Below are 20,063 nucleotides of genomic sequence, written 5' to 3'. Positions count from 1 at the left end.
AGTCATGCCGTACCTTTCACTGCTATAATGAATCTGCTTCTGTTGGAAGCATCTAAGGTATTTATATTAAAGAGACTTGCAGACTTTAAATAAGTTCTGATCAAGACCAGACACTTCAATTTATTACTCATGGCAGGATTTATAAGAGGATACAAATAAAGAGCTAAACTTAGCCATTGCTCTGTGAAATACTGAGAGAGTCTGCTTACATGAGAGGTGTTTTTTAATCTTTTAATAAGTCTTTTAAAATGTTAATATCCATATAATTTTGTCAAACAGGGTGGAATGTTTTAGAGGAAGATGAATTAACTAAACATCAAAACACCACAGAATGCAATAACTCGTGGTGTTGTTTTTCCACCAAAAATGGTGTCAATTAAAAAGTGCACGTCCTGGGGGAGGACAACAGTAATGAAGTCACTTTTGTAAGTGTTGAAGATTGAACAGGATTGAAATTGATTTTGAGTTTTGAAATAAGTCTCTTATTCTCAACAAGATCACAAAAAAATACAGTAATATGGTGAAATATTATTAAAGTGTAAGATAACTGTTTTCTATTTAAATATATTTTAAAATGTAATTTAGCCCTGTGATGCAAAGCTGTATTTTCAGCATCATTACTCGAGTCTTCAGAAATCATTCTAATATGCTGATGATTCGCTGCCTATATAGGAAACATTTCTTTTTTTATTATCAATGTTGAAAATAGTTGTTTCTTAATATAGTTGTTATGGAAACTTTTATATTTTTATCAAGATACTTTGATAAATAGAAAGTTCAATAGAGTTTTGAAAAAACAATTTAATGCATCCTTACTCAATAAAAGTTTAAATTACTTAAAACATGTAATGACATATGGCTTTGAACACTATAGCCTAGCCCTAGTGTATGTTATGGGATTAATACCTCTAGTTCAGGTAAGGAATTCTATTCTATTCTATTCTATTCTATTCTATTCTATTCTATTCTATTCTATTCTATTCTGTTAAATTCTATTCCTTACCTGAAATCATTAATATGCTAAATCGCTGCCCAAGAAACATTTCTTTTTTTATTATCATTGTTGAAAACAGTTGTGTTTCTTAATGTTGTTGTTGTGGAAATTTTTGATAATTTTTTTTCAGGATACTTTGATAAATAGAAAGTTCAAAAGAGTTTTGAAAAAACAATGTAATACATCCTTCCTCAATAAAAGTTTAAATTACTTAAAACAGGTAATGACCTTAATGGCTTTGAACACTATAGTGTAGTGTAATTATGGGATTAATACCTCTAGTTCAGGTAAGGAATAGAATTCTATTCTATTCTATTCTATTCAATTCTATTCTGTTAAATTCTTTACCTGAAATCATTCTAATATGCTGATTTGCTGCCCAAGAAACATTTCTTTTTTTTATTATCAATGTTGAAAACAGTTGTGTTGCGTAAGGTTGTTGATGTGGAAACTTTGATAATTTTTTTTCAGGATATTTTGATAAATAGAAAGTTCAAAAGTGTTTTGAAAAAACAATTTAATGCACCCTTACTCAATAAATTACTTAAGAAAAAAAAGGTAATGGCTTTGAACACTAGTGTAGCCTATATTACGGGATTAATACCTCTAGTTTAGGTAAGGAATAGAATTTAATAGAATAGAATAGAATAGAATAGAATAGAATAGAATAGAATAGAATAGAATAGAACGCGGCACTCCAAATGCAACCATTTTACTGCTTGTCCTCTCTGAATGAAATAAAGGATGGCAAAGAGCCTGGGCAGTGTGACTGGTGTTTTGCCTGGTGCTGTGGTGGTCGTGTGTGTTGTGTTTTGAACTGAGGGGGAGGAGACAGAAGCATGAGCAGCACATCAGCATCTGAATGAAGCATGTAACCCGTTTGAAAGCAGTGCGAGACTGGGCACACAGGGTAAACAACACCGCCACCATCTTACTACTGTTCATATGCTTTTCTCTTCAATGGACGGACTATTTTTCAACCCGCAGATGATGGCGGACGTCAATGGCAACAGTAAGATGATGAACGCAGAACTGGAGGTGAAAAAGCTCCAAGAGCTCGTGAGAAAACTGGAGAGGCAGAACGAGCAGCTCAGGACGAGAGCAAACGCTGCGAACAACTGCACCCTCAGCGCCCGTGGGTTACAAGCTCCGGCGTCGGCCTGCCCAGACACCGGGAATCACTGCGCTTCACCCTCATATTCTCCGTCTTTTGGACTGTCGGATGAGCACTACCCGTATTTTCATCCGCAGTCAGTGACTGGTGCTGATGAGGATGATGCCACTGTACTGGATGAGGTGGAAATATTAGACCTTCATGTTGTTCTTCCCATCGATGGAGAATCTGATTATAGCTGGTACTGATGCTGTATTATTTGCTAAGTAAACAACACTGTCATTCTTGATTTTCTGCATCGCATGCTCTTTGTTATCCCCCACATTCAGTTCACTTGAAATGTCACCATACAATGTGTCCATGTCCATTGTTAAATTGGTGAGTGTCATTTATGGGGCAATACATTAATTTGTAGGAGATTGGCTTGCTGTTTGCATCTGGTGATGATGACAGGAGCATGAATATTTGACTGTTTTTGAATTATACAGAGAAATAAAAAAAAAACAGACGAAATTTGATGTTTGTGATAGGATGGGACGTTAATTGCAACACTATTACGTTGGGAGATCACATCAAAATATAGGAGCCAAACTGTAACTTTAACCTCGAAATAATGAAGCCAGCACAATTTCTAGACAAACCAAATACTAAGACACAAAATTCTTAATGATTTAGTGTTTATTTTATAAGTTTCAAGTTATGCTAATAATGTTGTAATGACAAAAACAGTATTCACTTTAAAATATGCAAAAAAAAAGAATAAATAAATAAAACTAGTGGTCCCAGAATTGAAGCACACTTCTGTGTCCGTACAGGTCATTCAAGTTATGCTGGTTTTATGATTCGTACTGACAAAAATATCTAATTGTATAAAAGACTCAAAGCACATTTCATGCATTCATGGTGCAGAGTATTGATGAAGATTGAAATATTTACTAAAATCATCCTTTCACATGTATGTGCTGAAACTTATTCAGCGTTACATTTTCATGAAAACCAATAATCATGGACATTCACAATATTGTTTAATTATCAAGTCAATTAAACATCATTCACATCCTCATTCAAAATCTAGAACTATAATAATTTATTCTTGCATAAATAGTTAGATCAGGTGATCCCTTATTGTCCCTCTCAGACAAGTGACTAAGATTTAGCAGATAGGGGTCATACATCCCAATGTATCTTTTAATCAGCTGAACTAATATAAATAGTATTAGGTTTATGATAAAATCCATGGACAATCTAGAAAACAATACAATAATGAATGTTTGCAAAAATCCAAATTGGAATGATCTGACCCAGTTTTTATGTCACCAGGTTGTACGTGTCTTCAAAAGCAAAGCTGTTTCCTCATCTTCTCCTCAGTCCTCTTCAGTGGTGTAGACATGTGCTGGACAACCCCAGACCAGAGGTGGAGTTAGCCAAACGCTCCTTGTGCTACAAACTGGACCAAGGTACCAACAACAAGCGATATAGAAAATGCCATAGTAGTCACATTCCCAGTTTTGGTCTTCCACCATTCCCACTAATAATTTCTGAAATATCAGTGGTTTAGAAATTGAAGAGCTTGAAGTTTTTAGTTACTGACAGTGATTGACCATTATAGCTTTTTAATGGAGAAGGATGGCTGATATAATACAGATACATATGGCAGACAGTTGCATGATGTATTGTACACAAAGAACAGTGGAAGATGGGGACGTGTTAACTGTTAATCAGCCAACTTGAAAAAGCTTCAGAGAAGAATGTGGTTTTTAATAGTACCTTAAAAAAATGAATGCTATGTCTACTAAAAGACTAGACATAAAATTCGCCATGTAGTGTTTGAGTGGTTAAATAATAGATAATAAATATATAACCTTATCAGTACATCTGTAGTGCAGTTAAGCTGCTTGAGGGAATGGTCTCCATAGAAACCATTCCTAAATTAAACCTGCCTGTAGAATCAGCACTAGCCAACACAGATTCGAGACTGTCCTGGAGATGTTGTGAAATGGTTTTGAATCAATTATTCCTTTGGATCAGGCCATACATAAATGATGTATGAGGTGCATATACAGAGATGTGTGTTGTGGAGTTGCGGCGCTCTGGAAGGCTTTTGAAAGGCCAGATTCAGTAAGCTTGGCTCTCTGCAAACGGGGTCATGAATACATCTTTGTTTCGGCGGCCTCTGAAAACCTTTGTTTTTGTGGGTTGCCATGAATGCTTGTTTTTATGCGATCTGGGAAAGTCTAATTGTTAAGGTATGCAAAAGTACTGTGGTTCGCTTGAATAACAATTATTCATTCTACTCATTTTCAATCTTTTAAGGGAAGAGTTGATAACAATTTACAATCTCATTTGTCAACATTAGTTAATGGATTAGCTAACATGTTAATTAGTAAAAATCAATTGTTGTTTGTTCATGTTAGTTCACAGTGCTTCAAGTAATGAGATGCAAACTTTTTATTTGAAAAGTCTATTGTTAAAGGTTCAAATTAATGCTAGCAAATACGATATAATTTATTGTTAGTTAATGTGTTATGTAATTAACTAATTTTAACTATTGAAACCTGATTGTAAAGTGTTACTGAAGAGTTTGTCCCAAAATGAAAGTTCTCAACCTTTCTTTTTTCTATGGAAAACAAAAGGGGCGATTTGGAAGGATGTCTTAGTTACCGGTTTTAGTCAGAAAAATACTTAAATTTTTATTACTGTTTATTTTTGTCATTTTTTTATATGCTCAATGTTGACCCCATTTGGTTTATAGAGATTAAAAAAAAATGTATTTGGTTTCAGTGGAAAGCATTAAAGGGTTAGTACACCCAAAAATGAAAATTCTGTCATTTATAACTCACCCTCACGTCATTCCAAACTTATAAGACTTTTTTTCATCTTCAGAACAGAAATGAAGATCTTTTTAATAAAATCTTTCGGTCTCTCCATTGACTGCTACGCAACTTCAACTTTGACGCGTTAAAGAATGTAACACGAGACTGAACCTCATTGGTTCTCGCACGTCAATCAAACATGCACATTTTTTTAATGACCGAATTTTCCTTTTGGGGTGAACTAACACTTAAAAGTTTAGTTTAAAGCAACACTAAGTAAGATTTTTTTTAACTTAAAATAATGTTTACAAAATCATTTCAGTAGTTCATTAAGTCGTAACAGGGCGAAAGGCACCTCTGGATTCGCTTTGCGGTCCTATATCTGCTATAACCACGCTATGTAAGATTGCCAGATCGGGTCATGTTTCTGTAGTTCTAATGAGACATAAGAAAACTACAAATTTGACTTTCGTTATGACGTCAAGCGTTCCAAAAATCATTATTTAGTTTTTCTTCGTTTCTGATGTCGCAATACATCATACTTTCATGAAATCATGCAATATACTCTAGCTTGTCTGTAGACATTGTTCATTCTAAAGCCAGTGCTGGATAAATAAGTGAGCGTGTGACAGTAGGCAGTGGTAGGCTAAATTATTTGCGCAGCGGTAAACAATTCGGCTTCCAAACTGTAGGGCGACCTCAGAGGAAAAGTTCCTTGGTGTTGCTTTAAAAACCTTTTACTAATTTACCCAATACCCATATAGAGTTAAAACCGAAACATTTATTCACATTAATATTATTTAAAATATTACACTAACCATTATATATACATGTTGTTGTGTGTGATGTTTTTTTTTTTTTATTAATTGCACTTCCCTTTTTCATTTAGCCAAAAGATGGAGAGGGGTCCTCTCGGGCTGTGGGTCCTCAAACGTTTTGTACAGTCCTATAGATGGAGTCTCTTCTTTAAGCAGCTGTTCTAAACACTTTACTAAACCTGCACTAACTGAGCAAACAGGTAACTCATGTGACTCACTCATTCTAACTCCAGATGAAACAGCTTTTCATTAATGTTTGTTGATGCTTTCTCTCATTCTCTCTAACTGCTAACAGAGGTACCTCTATGCCTGATAAACCACAAAGATTGCACTGTGTATTATACAGTCCCTTGTGAAAAAGCATACTTAAAGCAGCATTATGATATTTTTAAAATTTCGCTCTCGGGGTCCCCCTAAAGTTGGGAAAAAGTATTATACTACTACTGTTGTAAATTCTGACAACATACAGAGGTAAAAAAAAAACAAACAAAAAAACGCTCGTTGGGCTCTCGCGTCGGAATTTGAGGAAGTGATGTCAAATTTTGTAGTTCTTTTTGTGCTCGGGTTCCTAACCCGCTCCCCGAAGTTACAGAGTACCAGTAAAACCGATACAGACCACGTCAGGCTATGGCAGACCTGTCATTCAACCTATTGTAAGTCGATGTACCATATCAAGGGTTTTAGAAAAATATTTTGAAAGGTTGAAAAAACTACATAGTGCTGCTTTAATTGCATGCTACTAAAACAGTCTCAACAAGTCAAACCATGAACGCCGTGCCAAGTGAGCTAAACTGTATGAAGTTCAACGAACTTCTGAACTGTATGAACGCTGTTCGTGGTTCGACTTGTCAAAACTGTTTTCCAAAGATGGCTCCTGCCTGTATACGCGAAGTGGACTATCTTATTAAACTGTCTGTACACTTACAAAGTTCTCAATATGGGGACCCTCATTATGTTACTGTATTAGTGTGGGCTATTTTGAGCCTTGTCGGTGGTATTAACTAGCGATTCTTATTTTTAATTACTCTATGCAGTATGTACTAGCATTATACGCTAAACAGTTTTTAGGGATAAAACTCTTTACATTTGATTATCATGAAAACAAATCTCAGAGAACGGTCGACTAGGTACCAATGTGTTTTTAGACTAAAGGTTCATTTTGCACCAGAGTTGTCCTTAAAAAAATACTTTTAAGTTTTGAAGTACACTACATTTGCACATTCAATACAATTAAGCTCACTCCTTTTTGTATGTGTGTATTATATAACTGTTAAAATATAATTATTTTTTTATTTATTATAAACTAGGTAGTTAAGAAAAATGAAAGAGGAAAATAGCTGAGAAAGAACATAATGATTTTTTCAGGCATCAGCTTTCATTTACTTCGGCCAGCTCAGCATTTTTTCAAGCCATGTGAAATGTGAGACATCAGTGATCAGTAGTGATGACCTCATGGTGTCTGGAAATGGCCGTTGCGGCATCTGTTCCATGAAACAAAGATTTGATTGCAATGCTTTATTGCACAGGGTCTACATATGTTGACTAGATGTATAGATTTAGCAGTTCTCAAATTTTACACAGATCTTACTTTTGGCAGCAAGTGGCGACCCAACACAGTACCAAAATTTTTAAGCATGGAAAATAAAATTTAGTCTGGATCATATTTGCATAGTTTTTTTTAGATCTATCATCTCTCTTCTGATGCAGATCCACCTTCACCAAACCATCAGAAGTCTCTCATGGGGAGGAACTGCTTAAGCCTAACTGAAAGATCTCCCACATTCCTCTATCACACGGCTACACACAGTAAGCATGACCAAAATCACCTATCTTGCTCCACTAATCATACACACCACTTCTCCAATGTTGTATTTGGACTCTTGTGTTTGTAGAGTATTTACACTACCATAAGTTTGGGGTTGGTAAGATTTTTTTTAAGGTCATGGCATTTCTCATTATTATCAATGTAGAGAACAGTTGTGCTGCTTAATATTATTATACTTTTTTCAAGATTCTTTGATGAATAGAAAATTCTAAACAAAAGGATTTATTTGAAACTGTTTATTTTTGTATAATTATTTAAGTCTTAACTGTCACTTTTGATCAATTTATTGCATTCAAATTATCTTCTGAATAAAAGTATTTCTTTCTGTCAAAATAAAATCTTACTGACCGGAAACTTTTGAACAGTAGTGTATATGTACGTGAGATTGAAATCTCCATTTGTCATTTTAAGGTAATAGTCATCAGCAACGGCCTCTCAGTCCTCAGTCTTCCATAGACAGTGAGCTCAGTGCCTCTGAGCTGGAGGAGGACTCCATCTCTATGAGCTACAAGATTCAGGACATGACTGATGTGGAGGTCATGGCCCGACTGCAGGAGGAGAGTATGTCTACTTTAATACATCATGTAGTGGGACGATATTTAAATGTAGACTCTATTTCACAACATTAAAAAAACCCATTGTCAATATTTCCTCAAGTTATTCCAAACGCATATTTTTCCAAGGAACGAGCATGCAGTGATTTAGACTAAATTTTGATACATAGATAGTCTAAAGGGTGCAGCTTGGAACCGGAAAAAAAGTATTTCATAGCCAAGGTGCTTAATGAAAACTAGAGCCCGACTGATAAAGGATTTTGAAGGCCGATACCGATACAAATATTTGTTGGTTTTAAAATCCGATATTCCGATATATCGGCCAATTTTTTTTTTCCTGAAATGCGTAACAAAACATTAACAGATTTCCCTAAGATTAGTTAATTGTAGTTATTTGAGTTTTAACTAAAATAATATGATAACTTTTTTTTAATATGATAAAATTTTCTTTTATTGTCACAACAGAAGAGACTGATGATAGTGGCATTAGCTAGCTTTGTGGTTAGCTATGATGAGCCATAATTTAGCAATGGATAACGTCATACTGCAAATTGTAAAATATACATTTTCAATATAACAGGCCAAGGAGAGATGATACGTCACGTGAACTGTGACGCGCTATTAAAGAAATACTTCAGTCACATTGTCAAATGTTAAAAGGACAGTCAGTCAACTACACTGCAACAACGTAACGTAACTATTACTAGCTAATTCCGCTTCACTCTCGGCAGCAAAACTGGACATGAGAGTCACAAATTTTGTCATGCTTATTTGAGTTAAGAGAACTGATGGGGATGTTCTTTTAATTGTTATTCAAGCAATGTATGTCTCGTGACTAACTCAACGAGTGTTGCCAACAGGGACGGTGTAGAGTGCCCTCTGGTGGACAAACTATACAACTCCAACACTCATGACATGATTCAAGCGTGTTTCGTCCGTTTTTATTTTATTTTTGAAATGTTCATTTATCGGCCATTATAACTGTCGATACCCAACATGACATCATGACTTTTTCGTAAACATATCTCTACGTTATCTCTACGCATTTTGAACTATCCGCGTGCATCCACGTGTATGCGTGTATGTCTACGCCATTAACGTCTGAGTGATTCCGCGTGTCTGTACACACAGTCAAATATCCGCGCAAAACGAAGCAAAATGTAGATGTACATCTGGGGAGCGATATTTTTTTTTCCTAGGATGGTAAGGGAACAGTCATAAATGCCATTAACCCCAGTGACGGTTAGGTTTAGGGACGGGGTTGGGGTAGGTCATATATTTATATAATAACGTTAAGCCAACCGCGTTCATAAACAAGCTGAAAAGCTTGTTAAAGCATCTTGATAGCAAGCCAAAAATGGAAATACGAATTGCCGTGTCATACACACGCTACTTCATGAGATCAGTCTGCGATACCGATAGTTTGGAAAATGCCTAATATCGGCCGATAATATCGGCCTGCCGATATATCGGCCTGGCTCTAATGGAAACACATTGACACATGTTTGTGTTTAGGTCTACGTCAGGAGTACGCGACCACTGCTGCCACGGCCACACGGCGTAGTGCCAGTTTTTCGGTACACGCAGGTGCACGCAGAAGCATGAGGAGTGAGGCTGACCTGGAGGAAGAGGAAGAGTACGATCAGCTGTCCGCTCCACAGCCTCGACTCTTCCGTACGGCCTCCATGCAGCGCAGCGTGTCCCACTCACAGAACCTCTCCAGCATGAAAGACTGCCGGCGCAGCCCCACCACTCCTCAGTACCTCAACAGCCTGTCCTACCAGCAGCTCCACATATCCAACCACAGCTCCAATCCCGCAGAGCCACAGAGTTATAGAGCAAACACAGGTCAGACAACGCAACATCTTATGAAGTGTATAGTGCTTGTTGGATCTATTTATTTCGAATAATCCTTTACTTGAGAACTGCCCACTGGTTGAGAACAACAACAGCTATAGATTATACTATGTAGACTATAACACTGTTCGTACTAGATTGCATGTTTCATCATGTGATGTGTTTCTTTTTCCAGACAAGCTACGGAGAAGCATGCCAAACCTCATTCGAGCCCCCAGCACTCCCAGTGTCATCGGCGTGGCTAATGTTTCTGGTCACGTCGCCACATCCTCCTCGTCTTTTTCGTTACTCCGAAACAGTCAGAGTTTTGATTCCCACAATGTTCTGACCAAGATACAGTCTGCAAGTAAGACTAACACTGTCAAAACATCCTATTGAATATGATGATAATAATCTTGTAGTGGATTATATCACACTAACATTCAAATTTTGCTCTGTTGAATTTCAGTTCCCCCTCCTGGCCAGTTACAGCAGAGAGTTCAGAGCGTGGGCAACTTCTCATCGACATCACGGCCACCTCTGAAAGCCACAGCTTACGTGAGCCCTACGATACAGAGTTCTACCACGATGCCTTCCTCTGTTAGTCTCAACTGTCTCTCCAGCAGTAATATCCCCCACCCAAGCAAACCCAGCACCTCCTCTTCCAGTCGCAGTGCTCTACCTCGACCTGCTTCCTTTGTCGGGACAAGTGGGGCCACACGCAGTAAAATCGGCCAGCCCGTACGCAGGTAATCATTTACAATTTGCTTGTGGACTTTAGCAATTCCAGAGAGGACGAGTGTTTTGCTGTTAAACATTTATGTTTATACCACTTTTCCTATTCACGTAAACAAATATGGCCACCGCTCAACTTCAGACAATTTTACAAACTGCAAAGACTAGACTAGTGACTACAGACTAGTTATAGGCTTAAAGGGTTAGTTCACCCAAAAATGAAAATTCTGTCAGTATTTACTCACCCTCGTGTTGTTCCAACCCCGTAAGACCTTCGTTCATCTTCGGAACACAAATTAAGATATTTAAGATATTAAGATCGCTCCTGCATACTAGTCCATAGGCTTCTTGAGGGAATGACTCTTGCTGGAAAAAGTCATCGAAAAGTCATTAAAGACATCGTTAAAATAGTCCAAGTGACTACAGTGGCTCAATTTTAACTTTATCAAACGACCAGAACACTTTTTGTGCGGAAAAACAAACAAAAATAACGACTTTATTTCAACTATTCACTTCCTTCTCCATGGGCCTGTAGTCAGTTAACGTAGTGTGATTGCGTAAAGCTACGTCAGACGTAGGCTCACTATTGGCCGACGCTGGTCATGTGTGTGATGCTTGTGACGTACAATAACAGAAGCTTACACTATTAAACTAGTAACCTGACTCGCGCAGAGGGAGAAATAAACGAATAGTTGAAATAAAGTCGTTATTTTTGTTGTTTTTTTGCGCACAAAAGTGTTCTCGTCGTTTGATAAACTTAATATTGAGCCCCTGTTGTCACTTGGACTATTTTAACGATGTCTTTAATGACTTTGAGGACAGCAAGTCATTCCCTCAAGAAGCCTATGGACTAGTATGCAGGAGTGATCTTAATATCTTAAATATCTTAATTTGTGTTGCGAAGTTGAACGAAGGTCTTACGGGGTTGGAACAACATGAGGGTGAGTAAATACTGACAGAATTTTCATTTTTTGGTGAACTAACCCTTTAATTATGTTTAATGATGTGGACATAAACAAAAAATGTAATTATTTTCATTGGAAGGCTTTTATATTGAGCAAATATTGTTGCATTAAATTCCAATTTTAATCAGGATACAATATGTATCACTTGTCAGATCTCAAATAATGACAGGAAATACTAATTATTGGAACTATCTTGCAGTTGTAAATGTAAAATATTTTACAATACATTTCAATAAAGTTCAATCTTCAATTTTATCTGCATTACCCTAAAGTGCATCATTAAGTTTTGTTTTTTAGCAAGGATGCATTGAATTGATCAAAAGTGATAGTAAAGAAATTTTTAATGCTACAAAAGATTTTTATTGCAAATAAATGCTGTTCTTTTGGACTTTCTGTTCATCTAAAGAATCCTGTGCATCACAGTTTCCACAAACATTTTAATAAATAATAATAAATTACATTTTAAAATGTATTTAAATATGAAAAATTATAATATGTATGTTTGTTCAATAAATCCAGCTTTGCAGAGCATAAAAGACCTTTAAAAACAATACAAAAATTCAAACTTTTAATATTTGGGTAATTCCAAAAAAATAGTAGCCTACATGCTGTCATTTTTTTTTAATTGTTAGTTTGTAATGGTAACAACCTGGTCTTTATTGGTTATTTTAAATGCATTACAATGTATACTCTGAAGTATTGCTGTCATTAACCCGAGTCTCTGTGATTGCAGTTTCCTGACCCCGCCGAAGAGTGTATCTGCCCTGAGCGCCCTTCGTGACGGGAGTTGGCGGGACGGCTGCTATTAAACTGCTCTGCACTCTGACCTTAAATGTTTCAGGCCCAGCTGGCTGGGCACACCTGTTGCTTTTAGATCTTAAGTGGATGTAAAATAACGTCAAGTGATTCAAAGTTGAAAAATACTGTTAATAAATGCAATACAGCACCACTGCAATATGCCTGATGGCTGAAACCCAGAGCATTATGCATACAAGTGTTTACGTGCAAATAATTTGCCTAACTGCAGCACAATTTTTTAGTCACTGAAACCAATTTTCAAATTACATTATTAATTAGATATGACCATTAAATGAACTATATTGATTTAATACGCATAAGTCATTTGCTGTCTCTCAAAAAGCACTTTTACTGTTAACTTGCATTGTTACATTAGATAACCAGTAGTGCCAGAGTCGTACCAGATTGCTTTCTGTTGTGCAAGTTGCATTACTTTTTATAATGTTGTCAATTTGTTTTCCAACATGTGACAAGATGAATATTCAAGTGAGCTGATGCATTTGTAAAAGCAGACTAAATGGACTGTATAACACTGTATTTAGAAGAACAAATGCAGCTTAGAGTAAATGGCAGCCATTCCAGATTGTATGTTTACATGATGCTCATGATACAGAGCACTGTGGAGAAGACATTTGCACATCAAATAGTAACATTTGTTTCTCTTTTTTTTAAGAATAGGTTTATGATGGAAGGGAATGGATGTTATGTTTCCAATGTTGAATAAAAGGCTTTTGAACTGAAAGTATTTTTATTTTGTACTGTACTTTGATCAGAGGATGTCAGTAATAGGGAATTGAAATATGATATTCAAGAGAATCTGAGGGTTTTTTTTTCATCTTTAATACATCTGACAAAAAGTTTGCAAAAGAAGATAAATGAATTTAATCATATGGGCTGGTGTATTTAATCAGCAGACATAGCACTACTCCGCATCTCCTTGTTTTTGTACAACAGAAAGGAGTTTTATGTGTCACATCAATGTACAAAAACACAAAAGTTATGTACCTTTTTAAGCTGATTTACTCAAAAGTTCACACTTATGTAGCATAACCATATTTATTATAAAATATGTGTATTTGGCTTGTATAATGTATATGTTGAGCTCAGACCTTGGAATCGAACCCAAGCATAGGACTTTTGAACTGATCCTTTGACATGAAGTTAATTTGTTAAACATGGGTTTGCACATTCTTATGATCTCATATCTTAGTTTTTTTCTCTTTCAGAACAGAAGGGCTGATTTCCTTTGGAAGTCAGTTGTCCCTTTTATTTGTGTTTCATCAAACCTAAAATATTTCAGACAAAATTCAAAATTAATGTTTCTGTAAAACTCAAAGTATAACTTTCAATTGAGTTACATTATTGTCTACATGAGCTAAACTGAGAAGAAATTCCTAAATAGTTTTCAAGTTTACACTCACTACATTCTACTAAATGAATTCTTAATGTAAAACCTTGAGATGTTTTTAATTTTTAACCAGGCAGATTTGTGTTGGACAGTCCCTATGACAACCACTGACCACTGCAATGACATTGACGTCTATATGCAACAACACTGCAAATTTGTAAGCGTTTTAAAGAAAGTATTTGGATTGTGAAATTAATTCGTATTTGAATTACTCATTTAAGTCAAATGTAGAGAGACATTAAATGGTATACCGTTCTGAGAAGCTTGTTTCTTGCCTGTGGAACCAACTAGAATCCTTGTAAAAGTGGATAAAATGCCAAACAAAGCACAAGAGGTGAGTCATCTCTAAAATATTGTGTAACACTTTATTTTACAGTGTTGTTACACATGTTACATGTAGTATATTGTAATTATCATATATTGTGCATAATTACATGCAAACCAAACCATAATCCTATAGTAAAATGTAGTTAATATTACTCAGTACTTGTATAATTAAACAAACGTTTAACCCAATATTGTTATAAATTAGTTGTAAGCCCCCCAATAATATGCCTCCATGTCCATGTATAATGTTCTTTGTCCTTTAGGATGCTGTGATCAATATGAAATCCGTGCAGGAGATTGCTAAGCAGTTGGGGTTTGAATGGAACGTTCTAGCATTTGAACTTGGATTCACCAGAAATGAAGTCAGACAGTTTCATGCAACATCTAAAGAAAAGAGGGTCCAGGCTCAGAGAATGCTGGAATCATGGTGTGTATTAATCTAACACACTGTTAAATGTATCTGTTTATTAATGTTTTTAAACGAGCCCTTATTATTAAAGTTGAGAGTCATTGTGTTATTTAGTAGTAGTAATGATTGACAGGTATGAGCGTTCCTGGGACAAACCGAACAAAACCAAGCTTCTGCAGGACGGTCTTGAGCGTGCGGGCCGTCGGGACCTGGCTGAGAGACTGCACTGCTTGCACTGGGGTCATCAAAAGCTCAGCCGCAGAGTCGAGCTGCCGTCTGCCTTCCCCTTCATCATTACCGTCCATAAGACCATAGACAACAAAGATGCTTTGAGAAGGATAAATGTGCTTAATCGCAGCTATAACTAATATATTGGTAGAAGTCTGAAACTACTAGTGAAAATGCCCTTCACTTAGTGACATTTTTTTTAAATCTAAATTTGTATTCTTTAAATTTAATGAAATATTTTTCATTGTAGAGTGCCTTTTTCAGCGACGCTGGTTCCAGAAGTATTTTTTCCATTTTTTTTTCCTGTAGGGATCTTTAAAAAGTCTTTGCCTTAGCTTAGCTTTTCTAGTTTTGCCAGCACTGAGACTCGAACCCACAATTTTTATTTGAAATGAATGAAAAGAATGAAACTCTTCTTCCAGTTACCAATCAAACTGTCATTCAATTAAACACTCATATAAATGTACATTTATAGTAAATGCACATTGCATTTACTCACATGTTGTTGTTTTGATAATAAAAAAGGACATGACTGTGTCTTTTTCAGTCAGACTTGTAGCTTTTAATGTGTTCGGGCAAAACTGCAGTGCTGCTTTATTGAGCCTGATCTAGTTAAAAACAGATAAATCTACTTTAATCAAATGTTATTTTTAAAATGATAATAAATCCTGCCTGAGCACAGAAGACAATTTTATGAGTAGGCCTGTAGCATTTTAATCATTTAACAAATAATACAATTGTAATCTACACTAGATAAACGGCGTATCTGTGTCGGTTTGCAGACAAGGAGAAGATAAATGGATCTAATTTCTGTGTTTATATATAAAGAAGATATTCAGGAGGAAAATGAAAAATACAACCCAAGGGGAAAGCAAAAACGCAAGCAGAATCAGACACTGCACTGAGGAAGATTATACAGTATATGCACACAAAAGGAAAATGAGAAACTAGACACAGGTGGGGATAATTAATTGATGATGATTAATTAATTCAATGAAGTAGTGGGAAGTATAATTCGCCGGAAGTAGAAGGCCATCCGGGTATTTTTTGCCTTTTCTCAATCAGCATTATGATAAATTGTACTTGGCTTTTTACATAAGTGGGACATTACAGCCATAAGCAAATTATAATGGTTTGTAGGCTATTTTTAAAAACGTCTATCACGTGTCATGTGATAACAAAACTGATTTTATGAAATTATCTTTCTACACTGTTAATACCCCATTAAGAACCTCCCTCAAATCAGCAAACTACAACCTCCAATAAGGAAAAGAAAAACTATTTTGAAAAACTTTGAATAAGGTTTTTGTGCTTGTTATTGAGGGATTTGTCAACATGTTTCATCAGAACTAGAAAACTGGACGGAGCCTCTGTGCAGATACCAAACTGGAATCAAACTGGAATCATCAAAAGGCAATTATTTATGTGATCACAAAACCATAAAGTAACAACACTTAGGAAAAGGGGAAATTTGAGAAGGCCTAAGGTCGTTATAAAGTCTGCAATATTTAATTGAGCACTAAACTTAAAAGAACTTAACAGCTAAATACACGTTCTAATAAGACATGTAAATTGAATGCCATGGAAGGTTCTCCAGGGAGAATTTTTTATTTATTTTATTTTATTATAGACTATCATTTATAAAAATTGTAGATTTTTTTTTTTAAATCACATACGCATACATATAAGTGTGTGTAAAATGAATTTGATTTTTTTTTTATCTACAATTGTCATAAATTATAGGCTACTTTAATCAGTCAAATTGTCAATGAGACAAATTGCTATTTTAAAACACATATAGCTATAATATTTGAAACTAAATTGTAGCCTATATGATGTTGAGGCTATTATTCTGAACAAAGCTTTAGCAGGCCAACCAAACATAATACAGAGCGCTGAGAATTACAAGCCCACGTCTCAACTTCTAGTGAGCTGCCTAGAAAGGTCGTGGGTTTCATAGCCATAGCCAGCATTTTTTTTTTTTTTTGCAACACTGGCTTACGTTGCCTATAAATGCTGTCTATGTAGGAAGCTAAACATGCTTTGAGACACAGCCGATGTGACCAATCAGCGCCGTGTCTGTTGCAGCTCAGAGTCAGCGGTAGCTAGCAAGCTTGAGTGTGACACGCATCGTCGGTGTCTCAAGATCAAAAGCCGAATGAAATTAAATTAAAAGGGGACGGACATCACCGCTGCCGATAATTTATCCTGAAAAGCATTTCGTACAGTCAAAAAGGACCGCGTTTCATTCATGAAACATGGCTACATTGTCAGGCAACAGAGAAGCGGCGCATACAGCTCATAGCTCGTTGTTCTCATGACACTAATAGCAGAGCTGAGAGAGAGGTAATGCCTCTGCCGCTCACTGACGGGATTTAGTTGCGTTCGGACGGAGAAAACGGGCTCAATATGGCTTCGGTGAACTGTTTCTGTGGTCCGGAGGAGCTCGAGGACACGAATCACGCTTCAAGTTTGATGAAAGAGCTGAAATTGTTCTACGACTCGCAGTTGTTAGTCGACGTGACTATCGAAGTGGAGCCTGACCCGGAGTCAGAGGACCGAAGCGTTTCCTCTCACGCTGGGAAAGTTTTCCAATGCAACAGAAATATTCTGGCAGCAGCAAGTCCTTATTTTAAGAGCATGTTTACAGGAGGACTGTACGAAAGCACGCAGAGAAACGTCACCATTCACGAAGTGGACGCCGATTCAATGGCTGCCATTATTGATTACTGTTACACTGGCAAAGTGTCAATCACTGAGAGCAACGTGCAGAGGCTTTATGCATCTGCAAACATGCTGCAGCTGGAGTATATTCGGCAAGCTTGTGCTAACTTCATGACAAGAAGGCTGGACCTTTCTAACTGTGCAGGGATTTTGAAGTTTGCCGACACCTTTGACAATCTGGATTTGAAGAGCAAGGCTCAAGCGTTTATTGCGAAAAACTTTAACCAGCTCAGTTCGAGTGTGCGAGAGCTTTGTGAGCTGGACCTGAAGCAGATTAAAGAGATCCTCACACTGGATTCTCTGGATGTGGACTGCGAACTGAAAGTGTGCTCGTTTGCAATACAGTGGATTGAGAATAATTTGCATGTGGATGCAGAAGTTGCATTGCAGGTCCTCAGATGTGTTCGGTGGTCCTTGTTTTCTGAGAAAGACAGGGTTTATCTAGATGGCCTTAAATCAAAGCCTTTTATAAGGAAACATCTTTTGGATGTTTTAGATGGGGCTGCCGATGAGCAGAGCGCCAAGATTTCAAAGGGTGTACATGCTGCCAAACACAGAATTGGCAAGAGTGCAAAAGAAATGGTGCTTTTTTTTGGACGGCCAAATGAGCCTTTCATGTGCTATGATCCCTACACGGAGGACATCTTTTCAATGGCGTCCCCGGTCATTAACCTCACCAATCAGAACTTCAAACACTCTCCTACGGAGACATTTTTGGTCTGCTCCACACCGGATAACAATCTGTATCTCGCATCACAGCTGTCCAATCACTTTTGGGTCTACAATCCCTTGTTAAATTGTTGGCAGGAGCTTGCGGAACGACTTCTCCGAAGAATGCACTCGTACATCGGCTACCTCAACGGGCACCTGTACATTTTGGGTGGCAGAGACCCGGTATCGGATGCCAGACTCAAGGAAGTAGAATGTTATAGCATTCAAAGGAACCAATGGGTTTTTGTAGCCCCTTTGCCTCATTCTTTGGGAAAGATGCAGGTTGTGACGGTAAACGAGCGGCTTTATGTGGTAAACAAGAGGAGGATGCTCAGCTACGAGCCGAAGAAAAACCACTGGCTCCAGCGGGGCTCTCTGAAACGCAGTAAACTCCACAAAGCCTGTGTTTTCCAGGAGCAGATTATCTGTTTGTGCGATATCCCTGTGGTCAAAGCGTATAATCCAGCACGGGGAGAATGGAGGCGGATCGGAGACATTCCTATCGACAGCAGTGCTCTCAACTACCAAGTTGTGCAACACGACAGCAAACTGCTGCTTCTAACTATAGCAATAGTCCATCACAACAAAAACAGGCTTATTATACATGAATATGATCCCACTCGGGACTCATGGAAAAATTTAGCCACAATGTTTGGTTCCTCCTTCGGATCCATAAGCATCTCCACCCGGGTATATACTGCATGCTTGGGGTCAGGTCATAATTTCATCTCAGAGGAGGATGACGACAGCGGCTCCAGTGCTGACTGGGACTTCGATGGATTGACGGATGCAGACTCGGACTCTGGCAGCTCAAGCTCTTTTTCAGATGAGAACTGGTAGTCTGCAGTTCTCAGTAACTACACTATAAAAAAAACCAACCGTTGGGTTAAAAAAAAAAGTAATTTAAAAAATGTAACCCAATGGCTGGGTTTGTCCATATTTGATCCAGCATTTTTTTACAGTGTAGTGTCAAACTTGGAAGTGTGCATAACAGAGCCAAATGGAAACATGCTGCAAAGTATTTTGAATTATTAGCCTGGTTTGAAGTGGCTCACCCCACTGCGGCCGGGTAAAACCTACTTGAAATTCATGCTGTTTGTACTATGAGTATTAAACAACGGTATAACTTATATGGCCAGTGAATGATACATTGTCTCAGGTTTATGATAAGTTACAATGAATTGTTAGTATTTTGAGTCTAACCAGAGGTTAGTAAAAAAAGAGCAGTGTTACGCGGAATCTTGAACAGGGTACAGTCAGGCTAACAGACTCTATTAATGGGATAGTTCATTGATTTCCATGGTATTTTTTTTCCTACCTACTATGGAAAATCAATGACTACGTCAACCAGTATTCTTTAAAATAGTTTTGTTTGTGTTCAACAGACAGGTTTGGAACAACATGAAGGTGATTTAATTTTGAAAACATTTTCTTTTTTGGATGAACTATCCCAAAAAGGACCCAAAGTGATGATCAGAAAAATACTTAAGATTTTTATTGAAGATTGATGGGGCGATTAATGTGAAAGGTGTGATATGGTTTTAGTGAGCAATCAGTTTGGGGAAATTAAAGGTACATCTTTGTGTCGTGTCTGTCTTTGACCATGTGTCTAAGTTTGATGACTGCTGAAAATAAATTGACTATCAAAAAGAAAAGCTGAACATTAGTTCACAAGTAATGTTCATTGTTTAAAATGCCTTTTGTCATTATTTTGGAATAAATGTAAAAATGCATAAAACACTAACTTGATTAATTTTATACTTGGTTTTAAAAAAAAGATTACATATTGAGTGTAAAAATACAA

General features: G+C 36.9%; 3 protein-coding genes across 4 annotated transcripts; all 3 read left to right on the top strand.

The window, feature by feature from the left end:
* The first annotated feature begins 1,729 nt into the window (after positions 1-1,729).
* Positions 1,730-13,197, top strand: slain1a (SLAIN family member 1a). 2 transcript variants are annotated; one of them, XM_039683129.2, is made up of 9 exons: positions 1,730-2,349; positions 3,429-3,565; positions 5,811-5,939; positions 7,447-7,545; positions 7,976-8,125; positions 9,634-9,966; positions 10,151-10,321; positions 10,424-10,703; positions 12,388-13,197. In XM_039683129.2, the coding sequence occupies exons 1-9, from the start codon at positions 1,940-1,942 to the stop codon at positions 12,461-12,463; spliced, it is 1,785 nt and encodes a 594-aa protein (XP_039539063.2). In that variant the 5' UTR covers positions 1,730-1,939; the 3' UTR covers positions 12,464-13,197. The 2 variants fall into 2 exon arrangements, with proteins under 2 accessions (XP_039539063.2, XP_039539064.2); XM_039683130.2 differs by lacking the exon at positions 5,811-5,939.
* Positions 13,198-13,950: 753 nt separating this feature from the next.
* On the top strand, positions 13,951-15,428 carry LOC120487236 (uncharacterized). The gene is made up of 3 exons (XM_039683523.2): positions 13,951-14,194; positions 14,451-14,614; positions 14,730-15,428. Exons 1-3 carry the CDS (start codon positions 14,174-14,176, stop codon positions 14,962-14,964), a joined length of 420 nt encoding a protein of 139 aa, XP_039539457.1. The 5' UTR covers positions 13,951-14,173; the 3' UTR covers positions 14,965-15,428.
* Positions 15,429-16,899: 1,471 nt separating this feature from the next.
* kbtbd7 (kelch repeat and BTB (POZ) domain containing 7) lies at positions 16,900-19,914 on the top strand. The gene has a single exon (XM_039683667.2). The coding sequence runs from the start codon at positions 17,234-17,236 to the stop codon at positions 19,097-19,099; it is 1,866 nt and encodes a 621-aa protein (XP_039539601.1). The 5' UTR covers positions 16,900-17,233; the 3' UTR covers positions 19,100-19,914.
* Positions 19,915-20,063: the final 149 nt, after the last annotated feature.

The sequence above is a fragment of the Pimephales promelas genome, chromosome 7, assembly GCF_988280905.1.
Source record: "Pimephales promelas chromosome 7, fPimPro1.hap1.1, whole genome shotgun sequence".
Lineage (NCBI taxonomy): Eukaryota > Metazoa > Chordata > Actinopteri > Cypriniformes > Leuciscidae > Pimephales > Pimephales promelas.
Note: the sequence above shows the minus strand (reverse complement) of the source record. Positions and strands in the feature narration are given on the sequence as shown.

Excerpts from the sequence above, each read along its gene's own strand:
- slain1a (XM_039683129.2), top strand. The coding sequence starts at position 1,940 with ATGCTTTTCTCTTCAATGGACGGACTATTTTTCAACCCGCAGATGATG. Across the intron at positions 9,967-10,150 it reads GAGTTATAGAGCAAACACAG|ACAAGCTACGGAGAAGCATG; the intron begins GTCAGACAACGC and ends TTCTTTTTCCAG. Across the intron at positions 10,704-12,387 it reads ATCGGCCAGCCCGTACGCAG|TTTCCTGACCCCGCCGAAGA; the intron begins GTAATCATTTAC and ends CTGTGATTGCAG.
- LOC120487236 (XM_039683523.2), top strand. The coding sequence starts at position 14,174 with ATGCCAAACAAAGCACAAGAG. Across the intron at positions 14,195-14,450 it reads TGCCAAACAAAGCACAAGAG|GATGCTGTGATCAATATGAA; the intron begins GTGAGTCATCTC and ends TTTGTCCTTTAG. Across the intron at positions 14,615-14,729 it reads CAGAGAATGCTGGAATCATG|GTATGAGCGTTCCTGGGACA; the intron begins GTGTGTATTAAT and ends AATGATTGACAG.
- kbtbd7 (XM_039683667.2), top strand. The coding sequence starts at position 17,234 with ATGGCTTCGGTGAACTGTTTCTGTGGTCCGGAGGAGCTCGAGGACACG.